At 40.5% G+C, this 16,959-nt stretch overlaps 1 protein-coding gene across 7 annotated transcripts in view; it reads left to right on the plus strand.

Moving 5' to 3' along the window:
• The first annotated feature begins 746 nt into the window (after positions 1-746).
• Positions 747-16,959, plus strand: part of CDC42BPA (CDC42 binding protein kinase alpha) — a 327,653-nt gene continuing 311,440 nt past the window's right edge. For 6 of the 7 annotated variants that reach the window (XM_048843360.2, XM_048843359.2, XM_048843361.2 and 3 more), the window contains exon 1: positions 2,090-2,293. In XM_048843360.2, the coding sequence (XP_048699317.1) occupies positions 2,116-2,293 (178 nt within the window). In that variant the 5' untranslated portion in view covers positions 2,090-2,115. Of the gene's footprint in view, positions 2,294-16,959 lie in introns of all 7 variants that reach the window. The other variant, XM_048843358.2, reaches the window with a different exon arrangement.

Below are 16,959 nucleotides of genomic sequence, written 5' to 3' on the forward strand. Positions count from 1 at the left end.
CAGCTGCCATTTTCCACCCCAGAGATGGCTGAATTTCAGTGCTGAGGAAAGTGATCCCTGGTGCGTATTAGCTTGCATTGCACTGTGTGATCCTTTGGGGTGGAAGGTGTTGTGTATACATGTAGATGTTCTCACCATGAATGATCAGGTATATGTTAAGAGACTAAATCTGAAGATTTTTGAATGTAACAGGGTTAGTATTAGCACCTGAAGCATTTCTAATAACGAGGCACGGCTTCTAGTTAGACAAGTAGCATGCCTCACACTGCCCTCTGGCCCCTCAGCTGAAACAGGGCATCCTTTCTTTATTTTTTGGAGGAAGGGCGTAATTAGAGAAATGACAAAACTGCCACCAAGAGGACAATGAAAGAGCCCAGGTAGCAGCAAAGGGCAGGGACCATGGGGAGAGAAGTTAGGGAGCCAGTGGCGCAGCTGGGGCTAGGTGGGTCCCACGCCCACCGCTTCTTTTTTTTTTTTTTTGGAGAGGGGGGGGACTAAGAGGACGGGGTATGGGAAAGAAGTGGCACAGCAGCAAGGGGGGCTCCATGATGCGGGGGTGAGCGAGGGAAGCCATCCAGCTCCACTAAGGAGCGACTTCCAGGAGCTCGCAGCTCCTGCAGTAGCCCTCGGGGCGTTGCAGCCTGGTCTCCCCTCCTCCTCCTCCTCCTCTTCCTACCCCCCTCCCTCAGTCCGCCTGTATCCCTGCATTCCCTGCTGCAGCAACGGCTCCCCCCGCCCTGAATCCCATCAGGAGCAGCAGCTCCCAGGCTCAGCGCCGCTCTCTGCAGCTGTGCGCCGCGGCTGCTCCGTCCGCTAGGGCTGGGGAGGCCGCCATGTTGGATCCTGAGAGCCCAGCAGCAGCAGGAGCGGCCGCCGCCGCCTGTGGGTGTGAGTGAGGGGGAGACCCGGGAGCCGGGCCGGCGAAGGGGGGGGGCGTGTGGAGGAGCAGGAGCCGGCGGAGCGGAAAGCGGGGCGCAGGCTGTGAGCCCTCCCTGCCCCCCGCCGGAGGAAGATGCCCTTAGCCCGGTGGGGCGAAGCCGGGGCAGCATCTCTCCATCCCCTGGATTGAAAACACCGGCAGCAGCACTTCCCAGCACCTGGGGGCCTTACATGTCCAGTGTCTTCTAATCTCCTCCAGCAGGAGGGGGGGCACCCCGCTCCCCGGGCAGACACCCGGCAGGAGGACACGCACAGACATGGGAAGGATTTGACAGGGTTATTAGCCTGCCCCCCACCTTCCCTGGGTGGTGCTGGTATTTCGGGGGCTGGTTAGCGCCCCACTCCACACACAGCAGAGAAGAAGGTGGGGGGATGAAGCCTTTTATTTTTGGGGATCACTGAAAAGCCTTAAAAGGAGACTCCTTGAGGAGGAGGAGGAGAAAGGAAAAGCCTTCCTCAGACAGGACTTGGCTGAGCCCTGAGGAGGGGCTGCTTCCAGCGACCTGTTCCCCCCACCCTTCTGAAGAAATTGCCACTGATGCATTTACCGAGTGGTGCTGGAGGAGGAGGTGGAGGTGGTGGGTATTTTGTAGCCCTTTCCCTCCCCTCCTCTATGCATTTAATTTTCTTCTTCCTTTTATATATTTTTCCTTCTGCTGCTCCTTCCTGGGAAGTGAATTGCTGATGCAAACTGAATGGGGCTTTTACACTTTAGTGATGCAGTGGGATTCTTTTCAGGATTATGTTGCATGATTTGAATTTTGAATGAAGACCTTTTTAAATATATAAATATATCTATTGCTCTATATATGATAAAATTGGTGTCAGTCTTGGTTGAATTTCATTTTAATTATTATTATTTAAATGTCAAGAGTGACAATATATTTTTTCTTTCTTTTTAAAAGTATTAAAATATTTTTTTTAGGATAACTCTTTTTTCAGTCAAATGTGTATATACTGTATATGTGTGTGTATATTAGTGAAACTGACCGAGATTCAGTTTTCAGACTAGGAACACTGAGGTGGATTGTAAATTCAGCACCACCTTTGCTACATTGACATTTGTTTTAAAAACATACGTTGTTGATTTTCTTTTTTAACAATCCATTTAAAAGTTTTTTTTTTTTAAAAATAATAATAATTAAAAAAGAAACCCCAGTACAAACTGAAACAACCATGTCTGGAGAGGTGCGTTTGAGGCAGTTGGAACAGTTTATTTTGGATGGGCCAACTCGGACTAATGGGCAGTGCTTCAGTGTGGAAACCTTGCTGGATATACTCATCTGCCTTTATGATGAATGTAATAATTCCCCCCTGAGGAGAGAGAAGAATATTCTTGAGTATCTAGAATGGGGTAAGTCTGAACATACTTACTTTGTTTGCATCCTTTACATGTTCACATGTGCTTTGTAGTGTGTCACTATGTTATACATGTATAGTTGGGGTCTGTTTATAGCCCATGTTTTATTCAAGAGTCTTATAATATCTGTACTTTACAGTTTTTTAATCGTATTTATTACAATAATTTCACATCAGTTATCACAGGTGAAGTTTTCACTAAAGATGAGAATTCATCTTTTGACACCACCGGCTTCTGGCATGTGGAGTTTTTTTTGTTTTAGGCCACCTAATGTAATTTTTTGCATTTGAAGCTTTTTAGGATGATGCTGGGTAGATCCCCTGATAGGAAAAAAGACAAGTGCACAGTTCTGTAACTTTTCTGTGCAATCAAATTTATGGTCTATTAAAGTAAAAAGCATTGATAGGAGAGAGGGGTGGAAAAAGCCAACCTTCTTAAATGATGTATGCATTTGAAATGTTTGTTAAAATAGAGAAAATATGTCATCTGTTACCTAAGGTCATTGCTGACCTGAATATAATGCTTGGTTTCTGGTAGGGAAAATAAAGTTGGAAAGCAGAGTCCAGAGTCAACTTGTCTTCTTTTTTTCTTGCTATTTTGAGATTTAGCACAATAATAGACTGCTTAGAATTTTTAATGAAATAGATTAATGATGATAATTAGTGGCTGAACTTTCCTGAATTCATGATAGGGCAGGTTGTCCTGTTTTTTCCTTCTTCTAAATATAGATGTAGCACAGAAGATACAGTCTCACATAAGAATCCTGATGAGGACAGTTACTGTATGTGACCTTCAAGCTTCAAAGTCATGCTGTACTTTTAAATTGAATATAAAATCTTTATCATCTATATTTCACAAAATGTACATAAGCAGACTGCTGTCTTTAAGAACACCTTTCCAATCTTCATAATTAGCATTATATATGTTAAACAGCTAGCTGGAGTCTTCATAATGAAGTCATTGAAGGAAGATTATTGTTGGGTCAGTTATCAAAACATACTAAGCAGTTCTGCACTGTTTGCTAATTTTATTTGTGTGCTCTTTCCTATATTCATACTGACATGGAAAGAATATCTGACTCAATAATTGAAATTCTTGAACTCTTCATAATTATATTTGTCTTGTGCTTTTATTAACCTGAATAGCAGAATTTAACACATTTTGACAAGCTGAAAAGGTAATTTTTTAATACTTTAAGAATTCATGCTCTAAAATTAGTACTGTGACAGATGTTTGCCATATTCTCTGACAGGGAATGTTTTTTAAAATTTAATGGCTCCAAAGAAGTCTTACATTGGAGAATTTATTGTGCTAACAAGGGTTCATTGGTTTGGCAAGTTGATATCCTGTAAATAGGTTAAAGATATCAATGGGAGCGGGATAATGGAGTTTTTAGAACTTTCCACATTGATTGCTGGTACTTACATCATGCAGTGATAGTCACTTGACATCTGACTCTGTCATCGTAAGATTCTGACAGTGATTGCAGATTTTTACATTGTTTGTGAGGGATCTACTAGATTACTTTTAATAGTGCAAAAACAAATCAAATGCTATTTTGGAAAGACTGCAATAAACGCTCTTGTATGCCTGGTTTCTGGAACTATTTTCTGCTTTACCACTCTTTTCTCCTCCTCTTGCAAGAGCTCCACACCAAAGACTCTCTCCACTTGAGGGTGAATTTCTACATTGTTTATAGGCAAGGGTCTGCCATAGCACTTGCCATTCTGATTTTTAACTTGTAAATTTCAAATAGGTTTGTCAAGGGTTGGTTAAGAATGAAAAGTTGCAACAGTGTCCTCTGATACTGAGGCACAAGGGAGGTGACTTATCGAATGAGGCCCTTACCCTGAAAACCCATACGCATGTGAGTAGTGCTTTCTCAAGCAAGTATTCCCACTAACTTCACTAATTACTCACATGAGTAAGGGTTTGCAGGGTTGGGTTGTTGTTGAGATGTCTCATTATATTTAGGTATTAGAGTGTGTAATAAAGAGTTACCTGCTTCTTTTTTTGTAAGGTAGTCACACTCACACACTTATCAGTTCAGAAAAGGGACAGTGATAGTGGGTGGAGGTGGGGGCAGTTACAAATGTATTTAATGTCAGAGGCACCATTGAGATAGTGGTCTGAGCATAGGGCTGGCAGCCAGGAAATCTCATTCTCCTTCTGGCTCTGTCAGTGACACGTGCAAGTCATTTCACATCTCTGTCTCAGCTTCCCCATTTTGTGGATGGGGAATATAATATCTACTTTTCTCCTGGGGAGTTGAGAGAGCTACAGTTTGTAAATCACTTAGAGCTACTCAGATGAAAAGTCTTAAACAAATGCAAAGCATTTCAATCTGTTTTTCATCAGTGGACTAAAATTGATTAGGGGCCAGATCCTGCTTCTATTGGAAGTGGGTGCAGAAATCTATTGGCAAAGAGCATTTTGCAAGATTGGGACCTATGGCCCTGTGACTTGTCCCATCAAAATTAGTGGGGCTACTCATGATTATAAAGTTAAGCGCATGTGTATTGCAGAATCAAAGCTTTGTATATTTTTAGCCTATTATTGAGCACAAGCTATGAATATTTTAAAAAAAAAAAAGAGTAAAAAGCCTCCTCCAAGTTGTACCGTCATGTTTCAAGATTTCAATAATGTCTTTCAAATTTCATTTAAAAAAATCTTAGTATACTAAGTTACAGTGTGTGTGTGTGTGTGGGGGGGAATAGTCAGTGAACTTCCAGTTTTTATGCACTCCTGTAAGTTAAAAACATGTGAATAGATTTTTGTTTTTCTGGAGAGGGTCGGGAGAAGAGTTGGGATTTTGGGTTTAAAAAAATTGCTTCAGGAACAAGTCTTTGTATGTTAAATTTCATGCCAGGATGAATATTTATAGTGGAGTTATAAACTCTTGGAAGAGGGTTAGGAGGAGGTTTAGAATGGAAAAGTTGACATAACCTTAGCAATAGCAGTATTACTACAGCTATATTTAGTTAAGAATGTTGTGTTATCTGTTCTTATTCAATACTATGATTACTTATAAAGTGAAGCAACGTAGTAATGATGGACATCTTAACCAGGTTTTTCAGCTTTTATTTTTGAATTGCTGTGGTGAATGTAACTTGCTAAACTTGGGGAGGGGAAGCTAATTTCAGTGTAACAAGCATGTGTTTTGTTTAGCTTTCCATCCTTTTTTCATCATGGTAAGAGACATTAGAAGAACCTGAAGTATCAGGCTAATTATTTTGTGATTTAAGAATCTGTTTTTGTTTTAAATCCTAGGTTAGACTTAAAATAAAACTTCTTTTCCCCATGTATTCATATTTTATCAATGATATGACATACAATGTAATATGGCTTGATTATATATTCATCATTTATTTCTGTCAAGTAATAAATACATTACGTAACTCATTGATGGAAACAGTCAGTGTGAATGAGTTCTGAGAGTTAATGAGCATGAATCTTGGAAATAAATGATATAGCCAGACTTGGTCCCACTCTGTGTACTGTGTGTGCAAACTGGTTTTAGTTTTGATGGTCAATTGTATTTCTGGTTCAGAATAGAGAGATTCTCTAGTTGCAGCAACTGGAGACTGCCAGTAGGAGAGATTGAGAATGCCAGGCATGTTGTTTTTCTTTTCTATAACGGCAATGGTTTTCATTGATGCTTACAAGCCTGGGAGGTGCAGGCCAGGATGCAGGGGATTATAAGAAGAAAAATAGTAGTAAAGAGGAGGTGTTTATTTAAAAAAAAAAAAAATCAGGTTTATAAATTTTTTTTGCTCTTCACTTTTTAAATACTTTCTTATAGTGAGATTGATTTCGAATAGTCTCAAGAAAAGTGAAGAGAGTCACATTGCTTAGGAAACTTTAAATCTAGATCAAAGAAAGCCTTCCAAAATATACAGGAGGAGGGGAAAAAAGCACTAACAGAGGAATGAAGTAGATGACTGTGTGTAAAACTCTTTCATCTCTAACTTGTATTAGAAATATAAAATGACTTTCACTACCATTTTTTTTCTGTTTCTGATAGGTGAAGTTTATTTTCCTCACTTTATTTTTAATGGCATGAAACAGTTATGGGTTTTTTATGTGTGCATCAGCATCTTTGATGATGGCAGCCCAGTTTTTAGAGTGTAACTGTTGCCATTGAGACTGGAAGAGGGACATGTATCTTTATTTTTTAGTCCTGTAAAAATAACAGTTCTGTAATTTACAACTGTTTGCTAAGACAATTTTAAAGGTTTAAATTTCTGAATAGTTTAACATAAATGCACATAGAAGTATGAGAGAATTAATGGTTTGTTTTTTGTTTTAGTTTTTTAGATCATTTGTCTTTTAAAAAACAAACAAACCTACTCTCTGTGTCTCATATCAGTTGTTCAATCCTTTGTAGGTCATGGCAAAAATAACAGGAGTTGTCAGGTACAGTTTAGTCATGTTTGTGCTTGTATGTATAAGCAAACCTGATAATTCAAACAAAAAAACCCCACAACAACATAAACCAAACAAACCCCTTAGTCAGACCGCACTTCTCTGCAAACACAGACTAGCTGAGCGTTTTAGTTAAGTCTTCTGTTACTGAAAGAGTTCATTGTTTTTCTAAAATATTCTCCAATATAATTGGTAGTATATAAGGTATTAGAAATAATTAAAAATAAATTATACTTTTCAAAATAAATTACATTCTCTCAGGAATTGTCCTGGTGTGTGTATGTTTTATTCATTTAGGACCTAGTCTTTAGTCTAATTGAAATTATTAAAAATATTGCTATTAGCTTCAGTGAGAGCAGGATTAGCTAAGAAGAGCTAAGGCTTCAGTTCAGCAAGATAGTTAAACAGGTAGTTAATCGTGAGTAGTTACATTGACTGGGGGGTAGGGGCTGAGTATGGGGGCTATGTGTGTGTAGCCCTTGCAGGATTGGAGCTTAATTCACAAATTTCTGGAGCATAATTCCTAATGGGTCCCCTCACCTGTCATTCATATGAATTATTAAGGTTCAATTGTATTTGTTATACATTTGGAATTTCAAATGTCTCTTGTATTGCCAAATAGAGGTTTCTGTCTTGCAGTTGTATCTTTTATCAGAGTAATTTGTGAATTTCTATACCAAATTATTTTGTATAAAGTATAAGTGAATTTAGTGTACATGAAAGTGAGAACAATAATAGCAGCTTGAGCCATCATATTATAAACCATGTAAGATTTTAGCACACCTTTTTCTGTCTTGATTACCAATTATGGTAAACAAGGCAATAATTACTGTGTGGTCAAATGAACTGTGAGACTACCAAACTCCATTTTACTTAGTTTAGGATTTTAAGTCAATCTGCCAAAGAGTAATGTATTAACCCACTGAGCTGTCAGTCAGTTTCTTAAATATTCAAACTCAAGGTATCCCAAGACTTTAATTTTTAGACTATTGTATTTGTTTAAAAAATCCATCAGAATTTATGAGCAGGTCAGCTGCATTTGCAGCTATTCATGGGCTGCACCATTGGGCTCTTTTTGGCGCTTTTGTGTAGTTTGGGAGTGTAGATTGTTTTTTATTTGATTTTGAAAGGAGTACAGTGCTGTTTGATGAATGAGAACAGCACACTAACATTTAGCACATCATCTTCAGGAATTAGAAATTCTTTTATTCCATATGGAAATTCTTAGCATGCTTTAGTTTAACAGAAATGAAAGGAGAAATATAATTATCTGAGATATTATGTTAACTGTGGCATAATCTCATGCCATGATTAATAAACTAATCAGGATAAAACATTTTTCAGGCTAAAGTGTTAATACGTTATTTTATTTGTGGTATAAAATCATGATTTGATTTTTAAATATTCTGCTTGGACTGTTTAAAGATCTCTGTACAAATCCATAAGCTCAGTGTGAGGTAGGTGCAGTTTAATTTACAATGCAGTATATGTATCAAAATTAAACTCTTCTCCCCTCCCGCCACACACTAAATATAAATAAATATAAATTATACTAAACTACATCTTTTATATCCTATGGTACATAAATAATTCACAAAGATATAGTGCTATAAGGTTAATGAGTTTATTTAGCTCAATATATTAAATAATTTGGGCTATGTTTTTCAGCAGACTGAGAGGCCCTGCCTCTTTCTTGTTTGCAGATACAATTTGCACTCACATATTGTCTCCTGTAATATGAACTGCAGCTGCAAAAATGAGTAGCTTCACTTCTAGCCACTTGATTTCCACCCACGGTTGGGTAGTTATAGGTGCAGCTGTTCAAACTTGCTACTGCTATTCAGATGGAGGTGCAAAACTCCAAGCACAAAATGGATGGAGGCCCTTTTGCAAATTACCCCTCTCCCTTGTCTTGCCTGATCTATTGATTGATTTTATTGATTTAGAATCCCCAAGTAACACTCTGAAATTTAGTAGGTTCTTGACCTAAGATTAGGCCCAGCATTATCAGTATTACTGCTTTGGGAACCCCAGGGGGGCATGACAGTGACAATAATACTCACACTCAGGGAAAATCTTCTGTAATTGTAAAATTTTTATTATTAAAACGATTAGTCCAATAAGTAAACAAATCCAGACAAGTAAAGTGATGTAATACAACACTGTTAATACAGCCAGTACCATTATAGGTATATACTCACTCTATTCTTGGGAAGAGTTCTAAAAGTTGAGACAGATAATAGTCGGGCACGCCGATGAAGAACTCCCAATGGCTGTACCTGAGACCAGGATGTTTTATAGACCTTGATGGTTCACAGGCATATGTATGCATAGCTCATCTCTCCTTTACCATATTTTAACTTGCTCACTCACATAATGTTATCCTGTAGGTTAGTATAGTAATGAAGATAAACTCATGAACATATATATCAGTTGTACTACTATGGTTACCTGCGATTCAGCATTTGCTAATGTTTCCTCCAAAAAATACTCTTAAAACTGGTACATGTTGCCTTCTTGCAACACTTGAGTGTTACAAAACAATAAACAAAGTCTTGTGCCATCTTGTAACTTTAGGTCACTGTTTGTTTGCTTACTTATGCCAGTGTATTGAGCAACTACTCTTACTCAGGCTGTAAGGCCTTATACTTATGCTAATTGCTTTAGGTCACGAAAGCTTGTGTTCTGCGATCAATTTCTTATCCCTTTGTTTTATTATTACTTCTATAATTACTGTATGGCTGTGCTTGTTTTTTAGAGGATGATCTATACATTAATGTTTACCTTGAGCAGGGGTGGCCAACCTGTGGCTTCAGAGCTGCATGCGGCTCTTCAGAAGTTAATATGCGGCTCCTTGCATAGGCACCAACTCCGGGGCTGGAGATACAGGTGCCAACTTTTCAGTGTGCTGGGGGACGGTGCTCACTGCTCAACCCTACTCTGCCACAGCCCCTGCTCCTTCCTGTCCCCTTCCCTGAGCCTGCCACTCCCTCGCTCCTCCCCCTCCCTCCCAGAGCCTCCTGCATGCCACATGGGGAGGGAGTGGGAGGTGCTGATCATCAGGGCTGCTGATAGGTGGGGGGCAGCTGATCATAGAATATCAGGTTGGAAGGGACCTCAGGAGGTCATCTAGTCCAACCCCCTGCTCAAAGCAGGACCAATCCCCAACTAAACATCCCAGACAGGGCTTTGTCAAGCCTGAATGTAAAAACTTCTGAGGAAGGAGATTCCACCACCTCCCTAGGTAACACATTCCAGTGTTTCACCACCTTCCTAGTGAAAAAGTTTTTCCTAATATCCAACCTAAACCTCCCCCACTGCAATTTGAGACCTTTACTCCTCATTCTGTCGTCTGCTACCACTGAGAACAGTCTAGATCCATCCTCTTTGGAACCCCCTTTCAGGTAGTTGAAAGCAGCTATCAAATCCCCCCTCATTCTTCTCTTCCGCAGACGAAACAATCCCAGTTCCCTCAGCCTCTCCTCATAACTCATGTGTTCCAGTCCCCTAATCATTTTTGTTGCCCTCCGCTGGATGTTTTCCAATTTTCCCTCATCCTTCTTGTAGTGTGGGGCCCAAAACTGGACACAGTACTCCAGATGAGGCCTCACCAACGTCGAATAGAGGGGAACGATCACGTCCCTTGATCTGCTGGCAATGCCCTTACTTATACATCCCAAAATGCTATTGGCCTTCTTGGCAACAAGGGCACACTGTTGACTCATATCCAGCTTCTCGTCCACTGTAACCCCTAGGTCCTTTTCTGCAGAACTGCTGCCTAGCCATTCGGTCCCTAGTCTGTAGTGGTGCATGGGATTCTTCCGTCCTAAGTGCAGGACTCTGCACTTGTCCTTGTTGAACCTTATCAGATTTCTTTTGGCCCAATCCTCCAATTTGTCTAGGTCCCTTTGTATCCTATCCCTACCCTCCAATGTATCTACCTCTCCTCCCAGTTTAGTGTCATCTGCAAACTTGCTGAGGGTGCAATCCACGCCATCCTCCAGATCATTAATGAAGATATTGAACAAAACTGGCCCCAGGACCAACCCTTGGGGCACTCCACTTGATACCGGCTGCCAACTAGACATGGAGCCATTGATCGCTACCCGTTGAGCCCGACAATCTAGCCAACCTTCTATCCTCCTTTATATTCCATTCATCCAGCCCATACTTTTTTAACTTGCTGGCAAGAATACTGTGGGAGACAGTGTCAAAAGCTTTGCTAAAGTCAAGGAACAACACATCCACTGCTTTCCCCTCATCCACAGAACCAGTTATCTCGTCATAGAAGGCAATTAGATTAGTCAGGCATGACTTGCCCTTGGTGAATCCATGCTGACTGTTCCTGATCACTTTCCTCTCCTCTAAGTGCTTCAGAATTGAATCTTTGAGGACCTGCTCCATGATTTTTCCAGGGACTGAGGTGAGGCTGACTGGCCTGTAGTTCCCCGGATCCTCCTCCTTCCCTTTTTAAAAGATGGGCACTACATTAGCCTTTTTCCAGTCGTCCGGAACCTCCCCCGATCGCCATGAGTTTTTAAAGATAATGGCCAATGGCTCTGCAATCATATGCGCTAACTCCTTTAGCACTCCCGGATGCAGCGCATCCGGCCCCATGGACTTGTGCTCATCCAGCTTTTCTAAATAGTCCTGAACCACTTCTTTCTTCGCAGAGGGCTGGTCACCTCCTCCCCAGACTGCTGCACTGGGCAGCACAGTATGGGAGCTGACCTGGTTCGTGAAGACGGAGGCAAAAAAAGCATTGAGTACATTAGCTTTTTCCACATCCTCTGTTACTAGGTTGCCTCCATCATTCAGTAAGGGGCCCACACTTTCCTTGACTTTCTTCTTGTTGCTAACATACCTGAAGAAACCCTTCTTGTTACTTTTAACATCTCTTGCTAGCTGCACCTCCAGGTGTGATTTGGCCTTCCTGATTTCACTCCTGCATGCCCGAGCAATGTTTTTGTACTCTTCCCTGGTCATTTGTCCAGTCTTTCACTTCTTGTAAGCTTCTTTTTTGTGTTTAAGATCAGCAAGGATTTCACTGTTAAGCCAAGCTGGTCGCCTGCCATATTTACTATTCTTTCTACACATCGGGATGGTTTGTCCCTGTAACCTCAATAAGGATTCTTTAAAATACAGCCAGCTGTCCCCCTCATGTTATTCTCCCGGGGATCCTGCCCATCAGATCCCTGAGGTTGTCAAAGTCTGCTTTTCTGAAGTGCAGGGTCTGTATTCTGCTGCTCTCCTTTCTTCCCTGTGTCAGGATCCTGAACTCGACCATCTCATGGTCACTGCCTCCCAGGTTTCCATCCACTTTTGCTTCCCTTACTAATTCTTCCCAGTTTGTGAGCATCAGGTCAAGAGGAGCTCTGCCCCTAGTTGGTTTCTCCAGCACTTGCACCAGGAAATTGTCCCCTATACTTCCTGGACTGTCTGTGCACCGCTGTATTGCTCTCCCAGCAGATATCCGGGTGATTGAAGTCTCCCATGAGAACAAGGGCCTGCGATCTAGTAACTTCCGTTAGTTGCTGGAAGAAAGCCTTGTCCACCTCATCCCCCTGGTCCGGTGGTCTATAGCAGACTCCCACCATGACATCACCGTTGTTGCTCACGCATCTAAACTTAATCCAGAGACACTCAGGTTTTTCTACAGTTTCATACCGGAGCCGGGGGGGGGGGGGGGGAGCGGCTGCTGAGGTATTACTGTGGCTCTTTGGCAATGTACATAGGTAAATTCCGGCTCCTTCTCAGGCGCAGGTTGGCCACCCCTGACCTTGAGGCTAGTTCTTTTCATAGTATTAGCCAATATTCTAACATCCTGAATTATATTTAAAAACAGCAGTTATCTATTTTGCCATAACTATGATCAATCTGTATAGGAAACATCCAGAAATAATTAAAAAGAAAAGGAGTACTTGTGGCACCAAGTACTCCTTTTCTTTTTGGGAATACAGACTAACATGGCTGCTACTCTGAAACCAGAAATAATTAGTTGCTGTTGCCAAGCAGCAAAACGTAGATAGTGAATGGACTATTTCAGTGCTGGGTAGAGTAGGTATTTGAGACTGTGGGTTAGAAATCTTATATGGTATTCTGAAGATTGTAATGTTAGAACACTGCCTTGGTTTTGTCTTTTTTGGGGAAAAACTTCCATGAGTATATTATTTACATTAGTTTAAACAGAGTTCCTTTTTCTGGCTGAACATACGGAATATTTTGTTCCTTTCTTGGCCAAGTTACCTCCACATACTTGTTTTCTTAAAATCCTAATTGAGCTTGGGAATGTTACTGATGGGGACAAAAAGTTTTAAAAACTGCAACTGATTTAGTCATGTGACACTTTTTGCTCACTGCAGGATTTTTATTTCAACTAGTTTAAAGATGACATTAGGCTTAATAGGTGCAAAAACCCTCTATTCAGACAGGTCAGTTTACTTTATTCCTAGTAATACAGTCTAACAAGGTTTACTAGCAGTTACCATGGATAAAATCCACATGAGTTGCACCCAGACTCTTAAGACTTTGTTTCATAAATCTTCCTTATCCGTATCCAGATTTACAGTTTCATTTAAGTTAGTTTGTTACACAACTTAGTTAGACCTCTTTTATTCTCGAGGATTAACTTTTTGATAGGTAGAAGGTACATAGTACTCCGCAACTCTTAGCACCTATTTAAAAGGTTTTGAATTGCAGCCCTACTTATATCAAACTATTTTTTTTAGGTCATATTGAAACTAAAACCTTACATGAAATAGTAACTTTTGCATTTCAGCTGTAATTTGATTATAGTTTTATTACTAGAATTTTATGGCAACTGTTCACATAACGTATTACTGGTTGTTGAGAGAGGAGGACATGTTAAATTGCTGAAGAAATATTAAGTGTTTGAAAAATGTTGTGCAACCATTTTTGTTTCTTATTTTCAATTTCAAATTTTGTCTATAGTAGTGGTTATGCTTAAAGTGCTCCTGATTTATTGTTTTCTTTTTCCTGTGAAATTCTAAGTAGTTTGAGGCCTTGATTAGAATCAGTGTCTTGTTAGATCAGAATCTGAGAAGTACACTTTCGTTACTGGACCTGGTCAACAGCAGTTTCTCTAGTATTTTTGGTATAACGTTAAAATCCCCATTGAAAGGGCCTCTCCCCACCATTACTACCATCACCACCTCCTCCCCAGTCACTGAGGCTAAGCTTTCTTATAACCCATATGTATCAGCAACCCCATTCAATCATCTGATCTTGCTTGCCCCACTCTTACCTCATCCCTCACCTCTCTCCGTAATGTGTCCCTCTTCTTTTGTTCATTCTCTTCATAATACAAGCATGTTTAAGTCTTTATGAAAACAAAAACCATCTTTGACATCACTTGCTTCTCCAGCTGTTGCCCCATTCTCTCCCCTTCTTCATCTCTAAGCTCATTGAGCATGCTGTCTGCAGTTGCTGTATCAAGTTCCTTTCCTCCAGCTCCATCTTAGATCCTTTCCAGCCAGGCTTCCTCACGTTACACTCCACTGAAATGACTCTCACCAAACTCTCTCATAACACCTTCCTTGCCAAAGCTCAGAACCAGTAGTTCATGCTTGTCCTCCTTGACCTCTAAGTTACCTTTGGCACAGTCAGCTACGTTCTTCATTTTGAAATTCTGCCTTCCCACAGGCTGTGTGACTCTGTCTTCTAACTATTGGTTATTCTCCTGCCTCTCTGATTGCTTCTTTAGTGATTCATTCAGTGGGTCCTCCTCTTCCTTGCTCAAACTTTGGGGGGGGGGCACATGGCTTCATTCTTGGCCCCTTCTCAATGCCCGCTACATACACTGTAGGTAATTTCATTCATAAACCTAGCTTAAGCTATCATCTGTAGGCTGATAGCTCACAGATATACCTGTGCACTCTTCCATCCAAACCAAAATCTCAGCCTGTACTCCTGATTTCTGATAGATGTCCAGCTGTCAACTCCTTCTCAACATGGCTGAAACTGAGCTCTTGATCCTCCCTTCCCCCTCCCCAGGCCTTCTCTACTTTCTCAGTCACCATGGACAGCAGCACCTCCCTCCTTGTCATTCAGACTTGTAACCTGGTCATCATCTTTGACTTGGCACTTTCCTTAGAGCCACACAACCAGGGCATGTCTAAATCTTCTTGCCACTATTTGCAAGGAGAAGTACATGGCAATTGTGGCAGGAGATACTGAATGGCGTTTATACATCAAAACACTATCTGTACTCACTGTTGAATTAAATTATAGTGCATAGCTCTCCTTATGTTTATACAAATATATAAGTATTGCAGATATCTTGAAAGTGATAAAATTGTCACTGTTTAGATGTCATGGTGATAGAGGCCTTTAAATATAACTAATGTAAAGATAGATAAGAATTTCAGAATGTACTTATGTGCCGGGGAACATCTGTTCCATTTTTGTAAAAGTTAAGAAGATGGTCTCTCTTGGTGTGTAGTGGATAGGAACAGTTAGTTTCCTAACATGTAGGAGAGATGCCTCAGCATTGTGATCAGTCTTTTGTAGTCCTTTGTGCAGGCAAAACAATGAATTCTTCAGTCTGCTTAGGCTGATTTAGAATGTTGCCATTTCTGAATCTATGAATGCTTCTCCCATTATGTTTTTATTTTTAGCTGGTACTTCACTAAATATACTACTAATAATACCAGTTTTTGTATGGGTCTGTGCACACCTACTTGGTATTTTCAGTTTTGAGTCCAATAACTCACTGAACAAGTCTCCATCTCTCCTGTGCTGATTGCCAATAAATTTGCTGCTATATTGCTCCATCATTTTGTCTCTCTTGACTTCAGGTTTTGCCATTTTAATTTTTTTTAGTGTTTCCAGAGGTATTTGAAAAGTAACTTCTGCTGGTTAACTCATAATCTGAAATCTTTGGTTGTCTCTTGCCAAGTCTAGGTGCTTCTGCTGAGCTTCCTTATCAACACTAGAGCATAAAACGCTGCTCCAAAATCCCATATCTACTTTCGGAGAACTCTTAGTGTTAGATAGGAAGCATCTCTAAATAGCTGCTGCATAATCTCTATATTTCCCTACATAATTCTGGTGTTTTAAGAACTGAAAACTGATTGAAATGTCTTCAGAGCTGTCAAGGTTCCTTCCCCACTGTGAACTCTAGGGTACAGATGGGGGACCTGCATGACAACCTCCTAAACTTATTTTTACAATCTTAGGTTAAAACTTCCCCAAGGTACAAACTATTTTCCTTTTTCCCTTGGACTTTATTGCCGCCACCACCAAGCATCTAACAGACAGACAGACGGGAAAGAGCCCGCTTGGAAATGTCTTTCCCCCAAAATCCTCCCCAAACCATACACCACCTTTCCTGGGGAAGGCTTGTTAAAAATCCTTACCAATTTGCATAGGTGAACACAGACCCAAACCCTTGGATCTTAAGAACAATGAAAAAGCAATCCGGTTCTTAAAAGAAGAATTTTAATAGAAGAAAAAGTAAAAGAATCACCTGTGTAAAATCAGGATGGTAAATACCTTACAGGGTAATTAGATTGAAAACATAGAGAATCCATCTAGGCAAAACCTTAACTTACAAAAAGACATACAGACAGGAATATCCATTCCATTCAGCACAGCTTATTTTCTCAGCCATTTAAACAAACAGAATCTAACATATATCTAGCTAGATTACTTACTAAGTTCTAAGACTCCATTCCTTTCTGTTCCCGGCAAAAGCATCATACAGACAGAGGGAGCCTTTGTTTCTCCCCCCCTCCGGCTTCTGAAAGTATCTTGTCTCCTCATTGGTCATTTTGGTCAGGTGCCAGCGAGGCTATCCTAGCTTCTTAACCCTTTACAGGTGAAAGGGTTTTTCCTCTGGCCAGGAGGGATTTTAAAGGTGTTTACCCTTCCCTTTATATTTATGACAAGAGCTTATTAAAATCAAAACTGATTTCAGGGTATGTCGATGTGGACATCATTATCCAAATGTTCAGGTTTTTAGAGACCAGAGAGAAATGGTAATTAAAAAAAACTATTAGTTCAAGAAATCTGCATTGTAATGAGGAAGGTGGTGGCAGAACACTTTTGTGATCTGGGTTGCACAATGGTTACAGATAATAGTGTTAGTACTTTTGGGACACCACTGTCCCATGGTACTTGCAACTCTCCCTCATTATAGCTCTTTCCCCATTTACCACACTCTCTTTTGTAGTGAAATGCTCTGTTTAAATATTGTGCCAATTCACATTCATGGC

The sequence above is a fragment of the Caretta caretta genome, chromosome 3 (assembly GCF_965140235.1).
Source record: "Caretta caretta isolate rCarCar2 chromosome 3, rCarCar1.hap1, whole genome shotgun sequence".
Lineage (NCBI taxonomy): Eukaryota > Metazoa > Chordata > Testudines > Cheloniidae > Caretta > Caretta caretta.